Raw genomic sequence first — 22,545 nt, 5'->3', positions numbered from 1 at the left:
GCCGGTGTGCACGGAGGAAGTAGCAGTCAGCCAGTGAGGAGTAGCGGGGGCAAAGTTTCCTACTCGGCGGTGTGGCAATTTTTCGTCAAGCCGCCCGAGGAAGTAAACGTAGCCGTATGTCGACTATGTGGCCAGAAAGTCAAGCGTGGCCAGGGGGCCAATGTTGGGACTACAGCGTTGCGTCAGCATATGCAGCGTCGCCATTCCGTGGCCTGGGAAAACCGTGATAAAGATACGGCGGTTCTGCCTGCCCCAGCCCCCGCTCCATCACCCGCTCCGTTACTTGCTCCGTCACCCGACGTCAATCGCCCTCTATCAGCCAGTCAAGGCTCCAACACCTCTGCTGAGGGGAGTTGTCGCTCGTTGGCATCTTCCGCTCGTTCAGATGCTCCTTCTCCTGCTACTCCTCTTCACGGATTCCGTCAGCAGTCTTTCTTGCAATCCGTTTCCAAGAGACAACAGTTTGCGAGCACGCACCCGACGGTGCAGAAGCTGAACGTCCTCCTGTCCAAGTTGCTGGTGCTGCAGTCCCTCCCTTTCCAAGTGGTGGACTCAGCACCTTTCCGAGAAATGATGGCTTGTGCCAAGCCGCGGTGGAGAGTGCCAAGCCGGCATTTCTTCGCCAAAAAGGCAGTGCCAGCCCTGCTTTCACATGTAGAAGAGATGGTGGGCCAGTCTTTGAGCATGTCGGTCTCTGCCAAAGTGCACGGCAGCGCCGACGTGTGGAGCTGTAACTACGGTCAGGGACAGTACATGTCATTTACGGCCCACTGGGTGAACGTGGTGCCGGCACAGCCGCACCAGCAACTTGGACAGGTCACGCCGCTTTTGCCTCCACGTTTGCACGTCCTTGGTCCAGCAAAGATGTCCGCCTCTACCACCTCTTCTTCCGCCGTGTCCTCAGCCGCCACCCCCGTGCCAAGTCCCATTACCCGACCGGCATATCACATGTGCAGGGCGCAACGGTGTCACGCTGTGCTGCACCTGGTATGCCTTGGCGAACGTAGTCACACAGGGGAGGAACTTCTCAGTGTAATGAACAGAGAAATTGACAGATGGCTGTCTCCGCGCAAACCGAAAATCGGAACCATGTTGACCGACAACGGAAAGAACATGGTGTGTGCTCTGCGTCAAGGAAGGTTGTGCCATGCGCCATGCATGGCTCACGTGTTCAATCTGGTTGTCAAGCAGTTCCTAAAATCCACCATACCACTGCAAGACATCCTTAAAATGTCACGTAAACTTTGCATGCATTTCAGCCATTCCTACACCGCAAAGCACACCCTCCTTGAGCTGCAGCGGCAGAACGGAATTCCACAGCATCGCCTGATCTGCGACGTTGCAACAAGGTGGAATTCAACCCTACATATGTTAGACCGCCTTTACGAACAGCTAAAGGCCATCACCGATTTCCTGATGTTACAAGCGGATAAAGGTACTCCCCTGTGTAACTTAGATGTCAGCCATTGGCAGCTCATGCGTGACACCTGCCGCTTGCTCAGGCCCTTTGAGGAGGCCACGCTATTCGTGAGTCGGCAGGACTATGGGATGAACGACGTCATTCCTCTGTTGCACGTCCTGGAACAAATGCTGTTAACAATGGCTGGTCAGGGTGCGGTAGACGTGGCGCACAGATCTCAACGCCACATGACCCCTGTGGGGGCAGGACAGGAAGAAGAGGAGGAGGTAGAGGAGGACATTGGTGCTCAGGAATTATTGAGTGAAATGGGTGGTTTTTCCACTCAGCGGACAGGAGTGGAGGAGCATCTGGTAGAGGAGGAGGAGGAGACAGAGGACCCAGACGCACCGTGGAAGTATGCTGTGGAGATGGAGGCAGGGAGTCCCTCGCATTCCTTGGCACAAATGGCCCATAGCATGCTCGGTTGCTTGCGTAGCGACAGCCGAATAATAACCATCAGACAGAGGGATGACTTTTGGCTGTCCACCTTGTTGGACCCTCGCTACCGTTCAAAAATGGTGGCCTTTTTCACACCTGCTGAGAGGGAGGCCAAAATAAAGTACTATAAAAACCACCTATGTAGTCAGTTGGTCTCTGCCTTTCTGCGCCAACGTCCATCCTCAGACACTGTGGGCCCTGTGCGCTCGCGTTCCGCTGCCATGGCAGCAGGGGAGGGGTGGGGTGGTAGGAGCAGTGGCAGCTCCACCAGAAGCGGCTGCCTCAGTCTGCAGTCGATGATGAGTAGCTTTCTTCACCAGCGCAGTGAGGAAACTACTAACCAGCCGCAGCAGCAGCAGCATCAGCATCAGGTGGACCTGGAGCAGGACCTCAAACAACAGGCTTGGGCCTACTTGGACAGCACCCTGCCAACCGAGGTAGACAATCCCCTTGACTACTGGGCAACGAAACTTGACCTTTGGCCCCAACTAGCTGAATTTGCCCTTGAAAGGCTGTCATGCCCGGCCAGTAGCGTGGCATCGGAGCGCGTGTTTAGTGCGGCAGGAGGTATTGTCACTCCGCGGAGGACACGACTGTCCACCCAAAGTGTGGAGAGACTCACGTTTGTGAAAATGAATCAGGCGTGGATTAGTCTGGATTTCAAACCACCAGTTCCTGACACAACTGACTAAATCCGCCATGAATCATGCCCCAAACATGTTATTAGGGACAAATGGAAAACCTCCACCTGATCCGTACATTTGTATATATATTTTATTGAGAGGCTGCTGGTCGGCCGACTCATGTTTTGCACATTTTTAATGACTTATACTCTGCAGGTCGGCCCCTCATGAATTGGTGTTTTTAAATTATTTATACTTCGCTGGACGACCGTCACATGAATTGAACCTTTTTAATGACTTATACTCTGCTGGTCGGGCCCCTCATGAATTGGTGTTTTTAAATTATTTATACGTCGCTGGACGACTGTCACATGAATTTAAACTTTTTAATTATTTATAGTCGACCAGTTCCAGACCGATGGAATAGCAATTTTTTAAAATATTTATTTGACACGTGTTGTCCATCTCATCAATGAGGTGGACTGTTTATTTATTGGCCACGGTTTGGCCCCCTCCTGTTTCTTACATTGTTAACTTGTTGTATCGGTCACGGTTTGGCCACGTTTGGTTTTCTTGTTAAGATTTTCTGTAATGTACACAGTTACGCTTGACTTGTCGACTTTCCACAATCTACTAAGGTATAGCATCGCATCAAAGTTTTCTTTTTCTTTTTTTTGGTCTAAACCATTTCTTATAATGTCAATTTGTAGGATACGCCGCTGTAAGGCGACCTACTTTTTTGTCACTGTGTAGACATCTATTTATAGGCCGATGTTTGGTCAGAAAGATATATTTAGTAATAACCTAGCCGTTCAAGCCGCTCACTGAACACCTCGGGAATTGCTTTGTATATCTGTCGCCTTAGGGGCCGCTGTCTGGCGACATAATTTTTTGTCACTGTGTAGACATCTATTTATAGGCCGATGTTTGGCCACAAAAATATATTTAGTAATAACCTAGCCGTTCAGGCCGCTCCCTGAACACCTCGGGAATTGCTTTGTATATCTGTCGCCTTAGAGGCCGCTGTCTGAACAGCTCATGAATTGCTTTCTATATGTGTCGCCTTTGAGGCCGCTGGCTGGACAGCTGATGAATTGATTTGTATATATGTACTTATTGTCCGCTGTCCGGACAGCTCATGAATTACTTTTTGTATATAGCCTTCCAAACCACTCTCAGAATAAGTCATGATATTCATGCTGTGTATAGCCTTATAGACCAATGGTCAATCAAGTCATGATTGTTATAGTGTGTATAGCCTTATAGGCCGCTATCTTTACAACTTTATAATTCCATGCAGTATATAGCCCTATCGGCCACTTTCTGGCATCCAGTTGCTGTAGCCCCCATCACCACACTGTGCCACGGGCCCCTGTACCACCTTCTCATACTGCTGCCAGATCCATCCTCTGCCATGTGCGTCTTTGTCGTCTGCTCACGCTGCTGGGTTCCAGTTTTAAACCTAGGCCTGTGTATGGCTTCCGAATACTGCTGCCTCCAACGCCACCCTGCGCCATGTGCCTCTGTCGTCTGCTCACGCTGCTGACGGCTTCCGCTTTTTAACCTAGGCCTGTGTATGGCTTCCGAATACTGCTGCCTCCACCACCACCCTGCGCCATGTGCCTCTGTCGTCTGCTCACGCTGCTGACGGCTTCCGCTTTTTAAACTAGTCCTGTGTATGTCTTCCGAATACTGCTGCCTCCACCGCCACCCTGCGCCATGTGCCACTTTCGGGTCTCCTCACACTGCTGCCAGGTCCATACTGATTCATGGCCCCCTGTACCGGCTCCTCATGAACGTGGTTCAGCGGGTTTGCATCACTTAACGGCAAATCGTTGACAAATGCTGGGACGTTCAGTGTTGTGCGCATTAAGCCAGACACCAAAGGGCAGCACAGACCTGTTATTACTCGCTCAAGCATGGCTGAACAAAACCAGTCTCTACCACAAATTGGACCCAGACCTGCCCAGGGTCTCGTAACTAGATTGCACGGAGGAGTAGAGTCCGTTATCGGAATTAAATAGACAAAACGCCACACCAAAAAGAGTGGCCATTTCCAACACTTATTCCAGAAAGAGGAACAACCCGTTTCATATACGGCCCGTAGACGTTTCACGTCTGCCACATTCAGTCGATTTAAGACGCAAGCTCCACTTCCTGTGGTCTCTGACCGTCGATATACCTTTAAGTGTCAGCTTTGAAGCTATATTCCCTCCGGAGCACTGACACTGGTGCCCTTCCGTCAACATGCCTTTAAGTTTCAGTTTTCAACCATATTCCCCACAGAAGCCAAACTCTTGGGTATCCCAGAAGCTGCTCAGCGGGTCAGGGCAATAAAGCTCCCGGTTCGCAGGTTGTTCCGTCTTATGGATGGAAGTACGACGGTATATGATCTTCTTCGCACCCACGGCATTACCTCATAAAATTTCTGCATTGCATCTGCAATCACAACGCTGACTTCCCGGATCGCCACTCAGCCATTGGACTCTTGATAGTCGTCTCCCCACACTGCTGCTGGGGGGACTTTTTAACCTAGGCCTGTGTATGGCCTTCAATTGAAGCTGCTTCCGCTCCGCCACTCTGCCATTAGACTCTTGATAGTCGTCTCCCCACGCTGCTGCTGGGGGGACTTTTTAACATAGGCCTCTGTATGGCCTTTAATTGAAGCTGCTTACGCTCCGCCACTCTGCCATGGGCCTCTTGGGTATCCCAGAAGCTGCTCAGCGGGTCAGGGCAATAAAGCTCCCGGTTCGCAGGTTGTTCCGTCTTATGGATGGAAGTACGACGGTATATGATCTTCTTCGCACCCACGGCATCACCTCATAGAATCTCTGCATTGCATCTGCAATCACAACGCTGACTTCCCGGATCGCCACTCAGCCATTGGACTCTTGATAGTCGTCTCCCCACACTGCTGCTGGGGGGACTTTTTAACCTAGGCCTGTGTATGGCCTTCAATTGAAGCTGCTTCCGCTCCGCCACTCTGCCATTGGACTCTTGATAGTCGTCTCCCCACGCTGCTGCTGGGGGGACTTTTTAACCTAGGCCTGTGTATGGCCTTCAATTGAAGCTGCTTCTGCTCCGCCACTCTGCCATTGGACTCTTGATAGTCGTCTCCCCACACTGCTGCTGGGGGGACTTTTTAACATAGGCCTCTGTATGGCCTTCAATTTAAGCTGCTTACGCTTCGCCACTCTGCCATGGGCCCCTGTACCGCCTCCTCTTGCTGCTACCAGGTCCAGAGTGTGTCATGGGTCCCTGTACGGCCTCCCATTGCTGCTGACTTCATCGCCAGACTCTGCCATGTGCCACTTTCAGGTCTCCTTACACTGTTGGTGGGTTCCATTTTGTGATAGGGTGCTGTATGGCCTTCCATTGCTGCTGCCTCCACCGCCACCCTGCACCATGTGCCTCTGTCGTCTGCTCACGCTGCTGACGGCTTCCGCTTTTTAACCGAGGCCTGTGTTTGGCTTCCGAATACTGCTGCATCCACCGCCACCCTGCGCCATGTGTCTCTGTCGTCTGCTCACGCTGCTGACGGCTTCCGCTTTTTAACCTAGGCCTGTGTATGGCTTCAGAATAATGCTGCCTACACCGCCACCCTGCGCCATGTGCCTCTGTCGTCTGCTCACGCTGCTGCCAGGTCCATACTGATTCATGGCCCCCTGTACCGGCTCCTCATGAACGTGGTTCAGCGGGTTTGCATCACTTAACGGCAAATCGTTGACAAACGCTGGGACGTTCAGTGTTGTGCGCATTAAGCCAGACACCAAAGGGCAGCACAGACCTGTTATTACTCGCTCAAGCATGGCTGAACAAAACCAGTCTCTACCACAAATTGGACCCAGACCTGCCCAGGGTCTCGTAAGTAGATTGCACGGAGGAGTAGAGTTCGTTATTGGAATTAACTGTGAGGGACTTTTAAACCTAGGCCTGTGTATGGCCTTCAATTGAAGCTGCTTCTGCTCCGCCACTCCGCCATTGGACTCTTGATAGTCGTCTCCCCACGCTGCTGCTGGGGGGACTTTTTAACATAGGCCTCTGTATGGCCTTCAATTTTAGCTGCTTACGCTCCGCCACTCTGCCATGGGCCCCTGTACCGCCTCCTCATGCTGCTGCCAGGCCCGTAATCTGTCATGGGCCCCTGTACCGCCTCCTCATGCTGCTGCCAGGTCCAGAGTGTGTCATGGGTCCCTGTACGGCCTCCCATTGCTGCTGTCTCCATCGCCACACTCTGCCATGTGCCACTTTCAGGTCGCCTCACACTGCTGGTGGGTTCCATTTTGTCATAGGGTGCTGTATGGCCTCCCATTGCTGCTGCCTCCACCGCCACACTGTGGCTCCACACTCTGGTTTTGGCCCCGTGACTGCCCAAATGAGTGAAGTGTGCGGTGATTCTAAGATCGACGGCACTCATCTGCATGTCATACTGACTGACAGTATTATTTCTCTTCCCCAGCAGACTCCAAGGGCATTTAAATTAAAGGTATAGTGTTCTGCACTAATATAAAGGCTCTCTGAAGCCTAGAAACACCCTTTTTATAAGTTAAACTCGCAGCGAATATATTCGGATCGAAGCGAATTTATTCCGCGAATTCGGCGAATCAGCCGAACCGAATTTTTGAAAAATTCGCTCATCTCTATTCGTTAGTAAACAGACAACCCTTTGACTTAGTCGCTCACCCATTGCATTGAAATTGCCCAAATTCATTTTCAGAGGAGGGCCTTCTGGTTCCTTGTGGCTACCTTTATTAATTTGTTCACTCTGTTTCTTTGATATTTTTTTTTTGCATCTCCAATGAAAACTTACTTTGGATCAGTTATCCTCAGGATTTCCCGGCACAGCCTCCCGATAAAGGTGACAGACTCGTCCACGGGGGGAAACTTAGGAATGGGGATGTGTGTGGACTGGTACATGCTTTGCCAGTCTTGAATCTGGTGGAAACATGAATCTGGAATTAGGTGAAGAGGTAAACAAAAATTATACACCCCAGAGCTTTGGAGCTACTTTATTGAAGACCTCCAAGTCAAGATACAATAATCAGAAATAAAATTAACTGCATAGGCTGTTCCATCGAAAATGTATGCACTACCCCATTTGTGACTACCTCAAGGTCCTCCTGCTGACAACAGTGATATTTACAACTCTAAAAATTTTGGTGACAGAGCCCATCCAATTAGTTATTATATTGTAAATAGTACAAGGTATATGAGCGCTGGGTGACAACTAGCTAAATACAGGTGGGAGCAGCCAGCATTGAAGAGGAAACAACCTCAGGTCCTCCAGATAATGCCAAAGATAAACATACAAATGCGGCGCTCAATATTAGTTACAGTGTGCAGATAGTAACTCACAGTATTGGAACTTAATAACACATGCGGATCAATGTGACTGTTGTGACACAGTGAGCAATAATAAACTTTTGTGACTGTTGTGACTGTGGTATTGAATAAATAGCAACAGAGCTTATTGAATATAGTTCATGCGGAGTAAAATAATTATAAATGAACAGTAATATTCATAGCCTCTATGGCTAGAAGCAACGAGCATACTATATACCGATTGGATAGTATCCCATATGTCATAAGCTGATAGGATATAGTTCGTGCAGATTATTGTGACTGCGGTGACACAAAAACAGCGGATAACTTTCGTGACTGCTGTGGCTGGAAACAATGAGTGTACTAAACACTAACCAGATGGCACAATTAAATGTGCATTGGAGTAAATAAGACCTACTCCTAGGTACTCTGGGGGTGGGAACTCGGCATGCGGATGTGATCATCAGGTGGAGGTACTTCACCAGCTGTCATCTATCCAAAGCAGGATTCCACGTCTCAGGTTAAACCGTGTCCAGCAGTACTTTTCATAGCCATCAGGGGGATCATACACGCAGGTGGAAACCAGGGAAAGGATCCTTCAGGTTGAGGACTCTCGGTGCCAGATAAATGATACCCTTTCTCATGGATTGCTAACTACTTTACCTACTGACTACCTCAGATGTAAGTGCTGGCTCTGTTTTTTTACCTGTACCTTGATATTACTCTAATATTATCATTAAACATACTACACTATTGGAGTTCTTTTCTCTCTGGGCTCATTTATCTGGCACCGAGAGTCCTCAACCTGAAGGATCCTTTCCCTGGTTTCCACCTGCGTGTATGATCCCCCTGATGGCTATAAAAAGTACTGCTGGACACGGTTTAACCTGAGACGTGGAATCCTGCTTTGGATAGATGACAGCTGGTGAAGTACCTCCACCTGATGATCACATCCGCATGCCGAGTTCCCACCCCCAGAGTACCTAGGAGTAGGTCTTATTTACTCCAATGCACATTTAATTGTGCCATCTGGTTAGTGTTTAGTACACTCATTGTTTCCAGCCACAGCAGTCACGAAAGTTATCCGCTGTTTTTGTGTCACCGCAGTCACAATAATCTGCACGAACTATATCCTATCAGCTTATGACATATGGGATACTATCCAATCGGTATATAGTATGCTCGTTGCTTCTAGCCATAGAGGCTATGAATATTACTGTTCATTTATAATTATTTTACTCCGCATGAACTATATTCAATAAGCTCTGTTGCTATTTATTCAATACCACAGTCACAACAGTCACAAAAGTTTATTATTGCTCACTGTGTCACAACAGTCACATTGATCCGCATGTGTTATTAAGTTCCAATACTGTGAGTTACTATCTGCACACTGTAACTAATATTGAGCGCCGCATTTGTATATTAGTTATTACACTTTAGACCTGGCCATTCTATTTAAAAAGAGAAGTATGGGAAAAGCTATTTTTTTTTTTTAAATCATACTTACATAGGTGGATGCAGCATTGGTCTGATGCTGCATCTGATCCTTGTCAGCTCTAAGGGTGAGAACTCAGCAATCACATGACCGCTGATAGCTGAGTTCTAACCACCACTGTAAGCAGAGAGCGGTGACTGTCAGTCACCATTTTCTGCTCTGTCCCCCCACCCGCGATCAGTAGAGCGCTGAGCTGTGTAAGGGGAGTGAGCAGCTGGCTCAGGCTCTGAGAAGGTCGCTAACAGGCTGAGCCAAGGTGCCGCTCCATACTCTGGGGTGGATCCTGACTTTAAAGTCGGGATCTTTCGCCAGCCTGGACTGCCTGAGTGGTGTCACCTGACAGCGGGCTTCAGCCCGCTGTCAGCAGAAAATGGGTCACAGGAGTGCACAACGAACTGCATTCCTGTCATCCACAGGAGAAGCACAGCCAAAAGAGCATTGGCTGTACTTCTCCTCTAACAACCCATACACTATTATTATTATACAGGATTTACAGTATAGCACAGTGGCTAAATGGTTATCACTTCAGCCTGACAGTACTAGGGTTGTTGGTTCGAATCCTAACCACGGCACCACCTGCCTGGAGTTTGCATGTTCTCCCTGTGCCTGGCAGGTTCATTGGCTCCTGTCTAAATTGGCCCTAGTATATGTATATATGACCTTAGATTGTACGCCCCTTGAGGGTTAGGGATTGATGTGAATGTACAATATACATTTATGTAAAGTGCTGTGTAAATTGATGGCGCTATATAAGTACCTGAAATAAATGCATATAATACTACCTTTGTCCGGAGAAAGTTGTTGCACTCTTGTTCTACATTATAGTTGACAATACGGGACACTTCTTCCTGCCAAATCTTTAGACCATAAATGCTGACATAATCCTGGATGTACTCAAAGGAGCGATGGAATCCGTCCATAGTGGCTGCCATTTCCTTCAATTTTGGCAATAGCTCGCTGGGCTAGAAGACAAAACAATGTAATTATCTTGAGCTAAGGTCTAGCCATTTTCATCTCTTTTCTAATCGACTAATGCGATAAAGGCTTCCATTATTTCAGTCATTGGCCAATAATTTCCAGTTTGTAAACAAATGACATTGGTAAACTTTCAGGCATCCACCGCACCCTCCTAAGCTTTACTGCAGTGAATGTTTCTTCTTCAGTGAGTGCAACGGGTGTTGCAGACTTGGAAAGATGCTGGACAAGTACCTACAAGGGTGGACAGTAGGCCAACCATCCCACTCTCAATAAGAGCAACTGAACTTTCAGTGAAAATTAGCTAAACGCGTTCCAAGTGCATCAGAGTAATGTATAAATTATTCGTTTATTCTCTCTGTGAAGCAGGTAGAAAAGCCTATCCACTGCCAGCATGCTTTCCCTATGTGTGGAATCAATGATCTTTCAGCTAGATTCTGACATGCCCTATGGTGAGTCGGAGCCTTCCAATTAGCAGGGAGCATGATCTTTGCAAATTCCATGGCTATAGGTCTGACTCAGCAAAGGGCATGTCAAATCTCTGCAGAGAGACCAATTGCTTCCACACTAGAGAGCAAGGGTCAATCTTCAGTATGCTGGCAGGGACAGGCTTTCCTACTCAGGCTGTGGCTGGTTTTTAAAAGGAAAACAAACTCTAAGATAGTGTATACCTTTTGTTTTGATTCAAGTGGAATGTATTTAGCAGACTTACACTAAAAGTTCAGTTGTAATGCAGTGGTATAGCCCAGTGGCCAAACTTTCTAAACAAACTGTTCTTCAAACTTTAGGAGGGCCGGACTGTGGCCAGTGGAACTAAAGAATATCCTGGTGTCAGTGGAAGTAAACAATGTCCCCTTTTTGGTATTAGGGGGAGGAAAAGTGCCCCATCATTGGTGTTAGTGGGCAGAATTGTGCCCCATTATTGGAGTCAGCGGGAGGAACAGTGCCCCATCGTTGGTGTCAGCGGGAGGAAAAGAGCCCCATCGTTGGTGTCAGCGGGAGGAAAAGAGCCCCATCGTTGGTGTCAGCGGGAGGAAAAGAGCCCCATCGTTGGTGTCAGCGGGAGGAAAAGAGCCCCATCGTTGGTGTCAGCGGGAGGAAAAGAGCCCCATCGTTGGTGTCAGCGGGAGGAAAAGAGCCCCATCGTTGGTGTCAGCGGGAGGAAAAGAGCCCCATCGTTGGTGTCAGCGGGAGGAAAAGAGCCCCATCGTTGGTGTCAGCGGGAGGAAAAGAGCCCCATCGTTGGTGTCAGCGGGAGGAAAAGAGCCCCATCGTTGGTGTCAGCGGGAGGAAAAGAGCCCCATCGTTGGTGTCAGCGGGAGGAAAAGAGCCCCATCGTTGGTGTCAGCGGGAGGAAAAGAGCCCCATCGTTGGTGTCAGCGGGAGGAAAAGAGCCCCATCGTTGGTGTCAGCGGGAGGAAAAGAGCCCCATCGTTGGTGTCAGCGGGAGGAAAAGAGCCCCATCGTTGGTGTCAGCGGGAGGAAAAGAGCCCCATCGTTGGTGTCAGCGGGAGGAATAGTGCCCCATCGTTGGTATCAGAGGGAGGAATAGTAACACATCGTTGATGTCATTGGGAGGAATAGTGCCCTTTTGTTGTTGTCATTGGGAGGCATAGTGCCTCATTGTAGGTGTCAGGGGCAGGAACTAGGCTCCACTGTTGCTAACAATGGGGGGTATAATGGCCCAAGGGCTGGATAAAAGCAAGCAAGGGGATGCATCCGGCCCCCGGGATGCAGTTTGAAGACCATTGGTATAACCTATTAGTATTAACAGAACAGAAGTGGGCTGGAGTTTCCCCACTTGCAAAAGAAAAATAAGAACAGTAGCAACAGGCACAGGCAAGTTTGAGAGGTGTTAGTGTTGTATGTAAAAAAGGATTCCCAGATTCTTCAGCAATAAATGACCTAGGCTGTATTTCGAGGTACACATACATGTTACACTCATATAGGATTATGTGTGGATGTGGATGATACCTTTGCTCTTGAGTTAAAGATGAGTCCCTTATGTAAAGCGAGCGCCACCCTCTTAACAAGCTCCTTCCGTATGCCATCTTCTAATAGCTGCTTTGGATCCACCTGGAGATAAAAAACAGGTCAGCTATGAAAATCAGGCTCAGATGAAAAATGTCAATTTCACAATTCAAGTTTTAATCTACTAAAAAAAATGTTTTGCCTGTGTGCCTGCTGGATAGATGTTCAATCACTTAATATCCTGACAGGAAGTGAGGGGAAATCTCCCCAACAGGGACCCAAATAGCAATAAAAAAAAGTGACAGAGACTCTAATGCTTTTACTCTTTCCAGAGTCTGGAGCTGGCTTTAAAATACAAGCAGTCATGAGTGGGGATCTGTAATAATAGTATAGCCTTACAATATATATTCTCATAAATGCCTATTATTCGTGACCGGCTCACATTAAAATATAGCTAAAGGCAATATTTTTCTTTAACGTTTGTACAGAGTAGAGATGGATTAGAACACCTATTACATTTTTATTGCTGTCTGTGCCTTAAGGAGATTCACCCACTGTATTTTAGCATTCTCATGGAAAGTAAAAGTAAAAAAAAACAAAAAAACAAATCCCAATTTTTAGGTTGTCCCCAGAAAAGTAATAGAGGGCAATCTTCCAATGGGGACACTAGTTCTGGTGACCTGGAGGGCCCAATAATTTTAAGGGTATTCCTCCCACTTCCTGTTATGGCTATGGAACAGGAAGTGAAAGTAAATCACTTTTCTACTGTAAGGTGTTTTTTTTTTTTTTTAAAGGAAAGCTGGGATCTGTCTCTTAACAATGCAGCAGTGTTCCCTGCTGAGGCTCAATATTCTTAATCACTGGACATAACTAGATTACCTTAATTATTCCAACCAAAGTAGTCTTCATCATTAGAATGCCCTCGGTAAATATGGATATAGCATGGGTCAGCCTGGCCACCTAAGAGGTAAACAAAGAATTGAAGTACGGTGTAGCCGATTACCAGAAAGAGCAGACTTCTAACCAAAACAGTTCTGAGGAATGTACAGGTGAAACTTGAAAAATTAGAATATCGTGCAAAAGTTCATTTAATTGAGTAATGAAACTTAAAAGGTGAAACTAATATATGAGATAGACTCATTACATGCAAAGCAAGATAGTTCAAGCCGTGATTTGTCATCATTGTGATGATTATGGCTTATAGCTCATAAAAACCCCAAATCCACAATCTCAGAAAATGAGAATATTGTGAAAAGGTGCAATATTCTCGGCTCAAAGTGTCCCACTCTAATCAGCTAATTAAGCCATAACACCTACAAAGGGTTCCTGAGCCTTTAAATGGTCTCTCAGTCTGGTTCAGTAGGAATCACAATCATGGGAAAGACTGCTGACCTGACAGTTGTGCAGAAAACCATCATTGACACCCTCCATAAGGAGGGAAAGCCTCAAAAGGTAATTGCAAAAGAAGTTGGATGTTCCCAAAGTGCTGCATCAAAGCACATTAATAGAAAGTTATGTGGAAGGGAAAAGTGTGGAAGAAAAAGGTGCGCAAGCAGCAGGGATGACCGCAGCCTGGAGAGGATTGTCAGGAAAAGGCCATTCAACAGTGTTGGGGACTTTCACAAGGAGTGGACTGAGGCTGGAGTCAGTGCATCAAGAGCCACCACACACAGACGGATCCTGGACATGGGCTTCAAATGTCATATTCCTCTTGTCAAGCCACTCCTGAACAACAAACAACATCAGAAGCGTCTTACCTGGGCTAAAGAAAAAGAGATCTGGTCTGTCGCTCAGTGGTCCTCTTTTCTGATGAGAGCAACTTTTGCATCTCATTTGGAAACCAAGGACCCAGAGTATGGAGGAAGAATGGAGAGGCCCAAGGACCCAGAGTATGGAGGAAGAATGGAGAGGCACACACTCAAGTTGCTTGAAGTCCAGTGTGAAGTTTCCACAGTCTGTGTTGATTTGGGGAGCCATGTCATCTGCTGGTGTTGGTCCACTGTGCTTCATTAAGTCCAGGGTCAACGCAGCCGTCTACCAGGAGATTTTGGAGCACTTCATGCTTCCTTGCGCAGACTAGCTTTATGGGCATGCTGACTTCATTTTCCAGCAGGACTTGGCACCTGCCCACACTGCCAAAAGCACCAAAACCTGGTTCAATGACCGTGGGATTACTGTGCTTGATTGGCCAGCAAACTCGCCTGACCTGAACCCCATAGAGAATCTATTGGGCATTGCCAAGAGAAAGATGAGAGACATGAGACCGAACAATGCAGAAGAGCTAAAGGCCGCTATTGAAGCATCCTGGTCTTCCATAACACCTCAGCAGTGCCACAGGCTGATAGCTTCCATGCCACGCCGCAATGAGGCAGTAATTGCTGCAAAAGGGGCCCAAACCAAGTACTGAGTACATATGCATGCTTCTACTTTTCAGAGGTCCGATATTGTTCTATGTACAATCCTTGTTTTATTGATTGCATGTAATATTCTCATTTTCTGAGATTGTGGATTTGGGGTTTTCATGAGCTGTAAGCCATAATCATCACAATGATGACAAATCACGGCTTGAACCATCTTGCTTTGCATGTAATGAGTCTATCTCATATATTAGCTTCACCTTTTAAGTTGCATTACTGAAATAAATGAACTTTTGCACGATATTCTAATTTTTCGAGTTTAACCTGTACAACTCAAACTGACAAATAAATAATTGAGCTCGTTTATCAAAGCAGTATTTCTCAACCTTTTTTCAGTCAAGGCACCCTTTAAAATGATGGACAGTCTTGAGGCACCCCATTCTAAAATATTAAAAACTATTCTAATAGTTTCATATAACGCAGCAACATCCACACATGTAGGACACCCAACATTGGAGGTGATTTATTCTTCTAAAGCAAAAAAACATTTTCACACTGGTACCGACTAGTATGCCAATGTTTCTCTTCTTCCTCAGTTTTTCTCCATAACGGAGCTAATGTGACCCCAGCACTGATGGAGAGGGGCAGGGGAGGGGCAAACTGGAATGCTGTGCAGGCAGCTGACATCCTCCTTATCAACTGATGATGTCATTGGTTGTCAGGACACCGGCAAATAGAAGGTTGTAATGGGGCACAATGAAAACCTGTGGCTTTGTGTAACTAAAAAGGCAGGCTTGTTCCATCCACTGGCTTGTATACAAGTTTTTGGCAATTTTTAGACATTTTGCCAAGGCACCCCTGAAGAAACCTCAAGGTTGAGAAAGCTTTGCAATGCTATAATGCAGCAGCATCATTTATCAAAAGGCATAAACCCATAGAAACCATAAGATCAGTAACGGATAAATTCTGATCGGTCACTGTAAGTTGCAGCACTTTTCTTAAAGTGAAACTTTATTCAGAAAATTAAGTCCTTCTAGATCACATCACGCTGGCCCTATTTGAAGGTATAGTTATGTAAATAAACTTGCATATACTGTTTAAATTCCAGTAAAACAATATCGCACCCTACTCGGCACATGCTTGGTTGCTCTCTATTTTTTGGCACGGTGCTGATCTGTAGAGGCCGATCTGCGGAAAGCCTAAAGATTTACTGCTGTTCAGGGGCTCTGGGCTTCTGCAAAATGGCAGCCTTTGGCAAGAAGGAAGAGGAACAGTGCTGGGGCAATTTACAGCACACACTAATTTTGGTAGCATAATTATTAATGTGGAATGTATGTTTCTTGCTAAAGAACATGTTTTTTATCAAGCTGTTATGGGTAAAGTTCCACTTGCCCTCTACAGGATTTACCCCCCCCCCCTGGATTTCCCTGACCAGGCCATTTCTTGCGATACGGCATTGTGTTACTTTAACTGACAACTGCGCAATCATGCAACACTGTACATAAATTAAATGTATATGTCCTTTTTTCCCCCACAAATAGAGCTTTCGATAGGTGGTATTTGATCATGTCTGCAATTTTTATTTTTTGCGCTATAAACAAAAAAGACAATTAAAAAAAAAAAACCCCCCCACAATATTTTCGACTTTTTGCTATAAAACATATCCAGTAAAATAAATAAATAAATAAATAAAAAAATCTAATTTCTTCATAAATTTAGACCAAAATGTATTCTGTTACTGTACATGTCTTTGCTAAAAATAAAATCCCATGTAAAATGTAATACATATAAATTAACTGGTTTACATAAAAGTTATAGCTTCTACAAATGTATATACACTGGAATTTTTATTTGTTTTTTCTTATACTAGTAATGGGGGAAATCAGTGACTTATAGTGGAGTCTGTGGTGGGCATTTTGACATCTGGGGCGATCAAAGGGTTAACAGTGTGCTGTTTTACATGATGTGCTGTGTGTTTTACTAGGGAGACATGCTGCTGTGGATTTCTCTGCTTTGCAGAGAAATACACAGCAGCATGTCCTTGCTGGCAGGAGAGAGGCCTGTGTTGTTTACACACAGGTCTCTCCCGTCAGTTCTACATGGCGATTGCCGGGTGGCAGCAGGGAATCTCCGGCAGGGACCCGGTGATTGACATCCCTTGCCGCCAATGGTGGTGCGGGTATGGCGGTGCGCACACCTTCTACCTGGAAATGCAAATCACGTATATATACACGATTTTGTGCAGCCCTGCCGCCCTGTAGCAGTAGTTCTACTTTAGGGTGGCGGGAAAGCGGTTAAGGCTTGTTTGAATAAGCTGGTGCAAGGACCATGTGATGAGATATCTTGTTGCAGCACCCGGCTCTCACCTCATATCTGGCTCCAAGCTGGGCATAATCTCTTAGCTTGTCCTTATCCAGGCGTGTTGGAACTTCCATAATATCGTGTGTCTGCAGCTTGATGATTTTAGCCAGAGATGTAAACATGCTTTCTGGAATGATCTGGAGAACCTTTTGTAGAAATTAAAAAGATGGTTAATCCTAGGCAAATATCTGGGCACTTCAGTATCCAACGATATTTGGTCTGACAGCAAGTTTTTGAACTGTCAGGAAGTTCAAAAAAGTATACAGACAAGTTCTATTTAGATCGCCAAAAATGATGAGAGTTTGGGAGGTTGCGCAGGTATGGGATGTCATTGCTAGGTATCCACGTTTGACACTTGCAGCAGTTTAAAATGATTGCCTGTGTTATATTTCCAGCTTACAGTATATCAACGTTTCTCAGCCAGGTTTCCATGGAAGCCTAGGTTTCCCCCACAGGTTTCTAGGGGTTTCTTGAGCAACAAGCATCTTTTACCTTTCAGATAAGTAACCACGGACAACACTAATTTTTATAGATGTCTGAAAGTGGGGATTCTTCCTAATGATACAAATGTAAGGAGCATTCTTGCTAGTAACCATCGCACTTATGTACTGTGAGCTGTAGATACTGTAATTATTAGCAGGGGTTCCCTGAAAGCACAAAGTAATTTAAAGGGTTACCCCATATTCAAAAGGTTGAAAAAGGCTGGTTTAGACAATCTTGCTTGGCACCCTCCATCCTGCGGGTCTCAGTTGGTGATTTGAAAACTTTGGGACTGATAAAACAGACTATATTCTAAAGAATTCCTGTTCTGCTGGTGACCTGATGTTAGAAGAATTGTTTGTTTCATCAATTGCTTTGCTCTCCTGCCACACATTGATGTGTGTGAGATCCTCACAACATTCAGAGGCACTGAGGGCACAAAGAAATGTGGCAGCAAGAAGTTCCATTTCCAAATACGGGTATTGTCAGGAGGTGATATAAGTCACAAAGCTGCAGACTTTAGATTGTGGAACCTTTCAAAGAAAACAATGTTTTCTGGCATGGACCGAAATCTTTGTAAATATGCATTATTGGTTCTTTTTTTAAATTTCCATGTGAAATTCTCAATTAGATGTGGGCAAGACACGTGTAACTCACCTTCCTGACATAGGACACCAGCTCCCCAGAATAATATTGGGAAACACTGAGGAGGTCAGGGCTGTTTGCTTGGTTGATACGAAGTAGAGGCAAGTCGAGGGCAGAGGCCAGCTGTAGGAGAGAGAGAATTATTATTTTAAAAGATAATAATGCGAAGCAATTTGCCTTCTTGCAGTCCTGGAGGCCCAGCCAAAACGTTTTGTTTCGTCTAGTTTTCTATAGAATGGGGAAGGGTTTAGAACATTTGTCAGAATTAAAGTGATATTAAAGACAACTTTTTTTTTTTTTTTAAACAAACCAGTTATACTTACCTTCTCTGTGTTATAGTTTTGCACAGACCAGCCCCAGTCCTCCTCTTCTTAGGTCCCCCACCAGTGCTCCTGGACCCTCCCTTCTGCTGAGTGCCCCCACAGCAGGCAGCTTGCTATGGAGGCACCTGAGCAGCAGGGCAGCCATCGGGGAGGACAGCAGTACATAGTACCGATGAACCTGTGCAGAAATGCCAAAGCCCAGTGCCAGAACAAGTTCTGGCACTGGGCTCCGGTACCTGGCCTGACAGAGGCACGCTAGTGTGAATACCTGCCTTGCATCTCTTGCAGGGTGCCCGAGGTCTCACACATGGTCCCTCTGTGGCAGCCGACACCAGCAAAATGAAAATGGCTCTGCCTACATAGCCGCCTCCCTCATTCACAGGGATCTGTGAATGAGAGAACTACAAATTCCGTCTACTACTGCGGCAGACGGACTTGTAGCTTGAATGAGTCGTGAGCGTCCTGATCAACGAGCTCGTAGTCCATTCACACTCTCTACCATTCAGCTTACAGGTACAGGCTGAAAGCTGGATAGAGAGTTTGCAGAAGCCCGAAATTGCATCTGCGATCTGCTGATTGCAGGTGCAATACTTTGCAGGCTACGGTTTAAAAAAAGAATAAAATGCACATTTTTTTTAACCTGTAAAAGAAAATGAATTTATTAATTTTTAAAGCTTAACTTAGCCTTTAGAAAAATTTCCCAGCATTCTCCCACACAGATTCTTCCCTACTCTATGCAAAACTCAAAAAATCAAAAACGTTTTGACAAGACTTTTGACATATATGAATTCAGACAGATGTATTTGTGTCAGAAAAATGTAACCCAATGTACCATAATACTTGTAATTAAAACCTCCTCAGTGTGCCAGGTAGTCACCTGATCCTTCTGAGCGCATTGGGGAATTCTTTAGAATCTTTTCTCTTTGGAGAACTTTGCTCTAACTTATGGGTCTGCCACAGTCGCTGTATCTCAGAGTCTATGCAGCTAGGACAGCAGTGCTGTATTTGGTTGTCAGATAGCTAAGGAAGGGGGGCAAGAGCTATGGGAAAAGTGGAAACGTTTTTTTGGAGCCTTCTGCTGAGTCCTGGAGGTTGCTGGGAACAAATCTATTTCCAAATACCGGTATTGTTGGGTACCTTGTGTTGTCTGCTGTTTGAACAAACTGATGTTTTTAGACCTTTGCCAGTATACATGCACTTTTCAAGTCCAACACCGGCCACAATATTTTTTTTTGTTTTAGACAGAGTGGGGGAATAAGTACAATTTTTTTCACACTAGGTAGATTAACCCTCATTTCCTTTCTCAGCAACACCAAGAAAAATTAGGTGCATGGATGTCACTGCCACAGCCGACTTGATTTCTAAGCCTTCCTAGCTTTGCTACATACAAGTGGTTTTGTTGCCCTTTCTGGTCACTTTTCTCTCCCTCCGACTTCCTGTCACTAGGATTTATTTATTTCATCGAGTTTATATAGCGCCAAAGGGTTTGCTCAGCGCTGTACAATAGAGGGGGGACAATACATGAAACAGTACAGTAACAACAAACAGCACACAAGGGGTAAGAGGGCCCTACTCTTTTGAGCTTACAATCTAGGAGGGAGGGGGTAGAGGTACAGGAAAAAATGGCTGTGGGGGATGGAGTGGTAGGAGGAGGGAAGGGCAGCGGCTGTTAGGTGAGGGTGGGGTAGGCTTCCCTGAAGAGGTGGGTTTTCAGGGAGCGCCTGAAGGTGAGGAGGGAAGGTGACAGTCTGATGGATTGGGGTAGTGAGTTCCAGAGGATGGGGGAGGACCTGGAGACGTCTTGCAGTCGTGCGTGGGAGGAGGAGACCAGGGAGCAAGATAGAAGGAGGTCCTGTGAAGAGCGAAGGGTACGGGTAGGGTGGTACCTGGGAATCAGGTCGGTGAGGTAGTTAGGGGCAGTGTTGTGAATGGCCTTATAGGTCAGAGTGAGCAGTTTGACTTTAATGCGTTGGGCAATGGGGAGCCAGTGGAGGGAGAGGCAGAGGGGGGTGGCAGAGGTGGAGCGGTTGGTGAGGTGGATGAGTCTAGCCGCTGAGTTCAGGATGGTCTGAAGCGGGGAGAGCCTGCACTGGGGTAGGCCGGTGAGGAGGGAGTTGCAGTAGTCAAGGCGTGAGATAATCAGGGAGTGTACGAGTAGTTTAGTGGTGTCTGGGGTAAGGAAGGAGCGTATCTTGGCGATGTTCCGGAGGTGGAGCCTGCATGTGTTTGTAAGTCATTTGACATGAGGTTGAAAGGAAAGGTTTGAGTCCAGAATGACGCCAAGGACCTTGGCTTGCTGGGCGGGATTGATGGTGGTGTTGTATGTAGTGATGGAAAGGATGGGGGGGGGGGCGCGGGAAGGGGGAAAGACGAGAAGGATAAAGACTAATTGGGGGCTCTTCCCAGATGGGACACACATCAAGAAAACATGACAGAAATTCCATCCATTCTCCACATTATCTTAATGAAAACAAATGTTTTGGCTGGAGCTATGCATTGAATAAAGACACCATAATAGATATTAGATGGAAGGTTACTCGCCTTTAGGAAAGTGGCTCTCAGTTTGGTCACCATGGATGGATTGGCTCTTATACTTTCCTGCATAATAGATGTGAAGCTAAAGAAAAAAACAAAACAAAAAAAACAAAAAAAAAAAACAAAAAAAAAAACAAAACAACATAAATATATATGTGCTGGAAAAAACATTTAGCCTAATATTTCCTGCTTGAGCTAGTCACCCTATAGGGAACCGGTCAGAATATAATACAGGGAGGTTGCATTGTTAAATTGTTTGTCAGCATGCATACATTTTCCAGGTTAGTGAGTCACTAATGTGTCAGATACCCATGTTCATATGTTTAAGGATAAGTTGACCTTTTCACAACAAATAATAAATGCATATTTTTTTGCAAATTAAAAAAAAAAAGTGCATTTATTATTTTTTGTTTTGGGAGCCTGGAAAGCATTGCACCAACCATGCAGGACTCCTGCAGACCTGTCAGTGTTCCTGTGTCCTCATACGGGTAAGCAGATACACACTGACAGGAAGAATCAATGTACTACCACAGAGCTCAACAGCACCTTGGTAGTTCATTGAGAACTACAAGACGACAGCCACAAAGGCTGTTGGAACTTGTAGTGTTTCCATTCACAGAATACTGTGAATGAGTGACACGGCCAAGTAGGTGGAGGCCCGCATAACCACACTTTTTTTAAATTGTGGGAAGCAGGGGCCAGTCCTTTCCTAACATTTTACACCCTGAATATGGATGTAACATGTTATGAAAGGTGAACTTATCCTTTAAAGCTGAAGTTTAATCTATTTATATTTTACCATCCCTGGCTCCTCTTCCCCCTCATTAACATGCATGGGCAGCACAGTGGCTAAATGGTTAGCACTCCCGCCTGGCAGTACTAGGGTCATTGTTTCAAATCCCAACCACAGCACCACCTGCCTGGAGTTTGCATGTTCTCCCTGTGTCTGCGTGGGTTTCCTCCGGGTACTCCGGTTTCCTCCCACACTCCAAAGACATGCTGTTAGGTTATTTGGATCCTGTCTAAATTGGCCCTAGTATGTGTATGTATGAATGTGAGTTAGGGACCTTAGATTGTACACCCCTTGAGGGTTAGGGACTGATGTGAATGTACAATATATATGTAAAAGCACTGCGTAAATTGATGGTGCTATATAAGTACCTGAAATAAATAAATAAATATAAAACGGTTTAAATAAAACCTGTCTTCATTATATACCTTATTTTAGACCTTGTGATGTCATCACTGGGTCTTTGCAATGCTCTATACAATGCAAGCAGATCATGGCTGGTGGGAGGGGCAGTTATTGTGCTGTACATAGGTTCCTGAAAACATCAGAATCTGGAGGAGTGAGCATGCATAGGCAGGCTGCATATGCATGTAGACCACTCTAGGCAACACTCACACATGATGCTGAGCTTCTATGATTGAAAGAAGTGAAATCCAATGAATGAAAGAGGTGGGACAGGGACAGTAAAGCTTGGGAGTTAAAGAGCTAGATGGGCAACCTCCATCCAGGAAACGAGGCTGCAGCTTCTAATGCACACTGTGAGCAGAG

General features: G+C 46.0%; 1 protein-coding gene across 1 annotated transcript in view; it reads right to left on the bottom strand.

The window, feature by feature from the left end:
* The window catches only part of WASHC5 (WASH complex subunit 5), a 90,052-nt gene that overhangs the window by 26,729 nt on the left and 40,778 nt on the right, over positions 1–22,545 (bottom strand). Inside the window, exons 14-20 of the mRNA XM_089677509.1 lie at positions 20,994–21,069; positions 18,142–18,252; positions 17,010–17,150; positions 13,166–13,246; positions 12,290–12,391; positions 10,123–10,302; positions 7,331–7,455 (exon numbers count right to left, since the gene is read on the bottom strand). Coding sequence (XP_089533635.1) covers positions 7,331–7,455; positions 10,123–10,302; positions 12,290–12,391; positions 13,166–13,246; positions 17,010–17,150; positions 18,142–18,252; positions 20,994–21,069 — 816 coding nt within the window. The remainder of the gene's footprint in view (positions 1–7,330; positions 7,456–10,122; positions 10,303–12,289; positions 12,392–13,165; positions 13,247–17,009; positions 17,151–18,141; positions 18,253–20,993; positions 21,070–22,545) is intronic.

Source organism: Staurois parvus, unplaced genomic scaffold (assembly GCF_062004578.1).
Source record: "Staurois parvus isolate SC_StPar_1 unplaced genomic scaffold, SC_StPar_1.0 ptg000187l, whole genome shotgun sequence".
In the NCBI taxonomy this organism is placed as follows: Eukaryota; Metazoa; Chordata; class Amphibia; order Anura; family Ranidae; genus Staurois; species Staurois parvus.
This window is presented reverse-complemented; position numbering and strand designations above follow the sequence as displayed.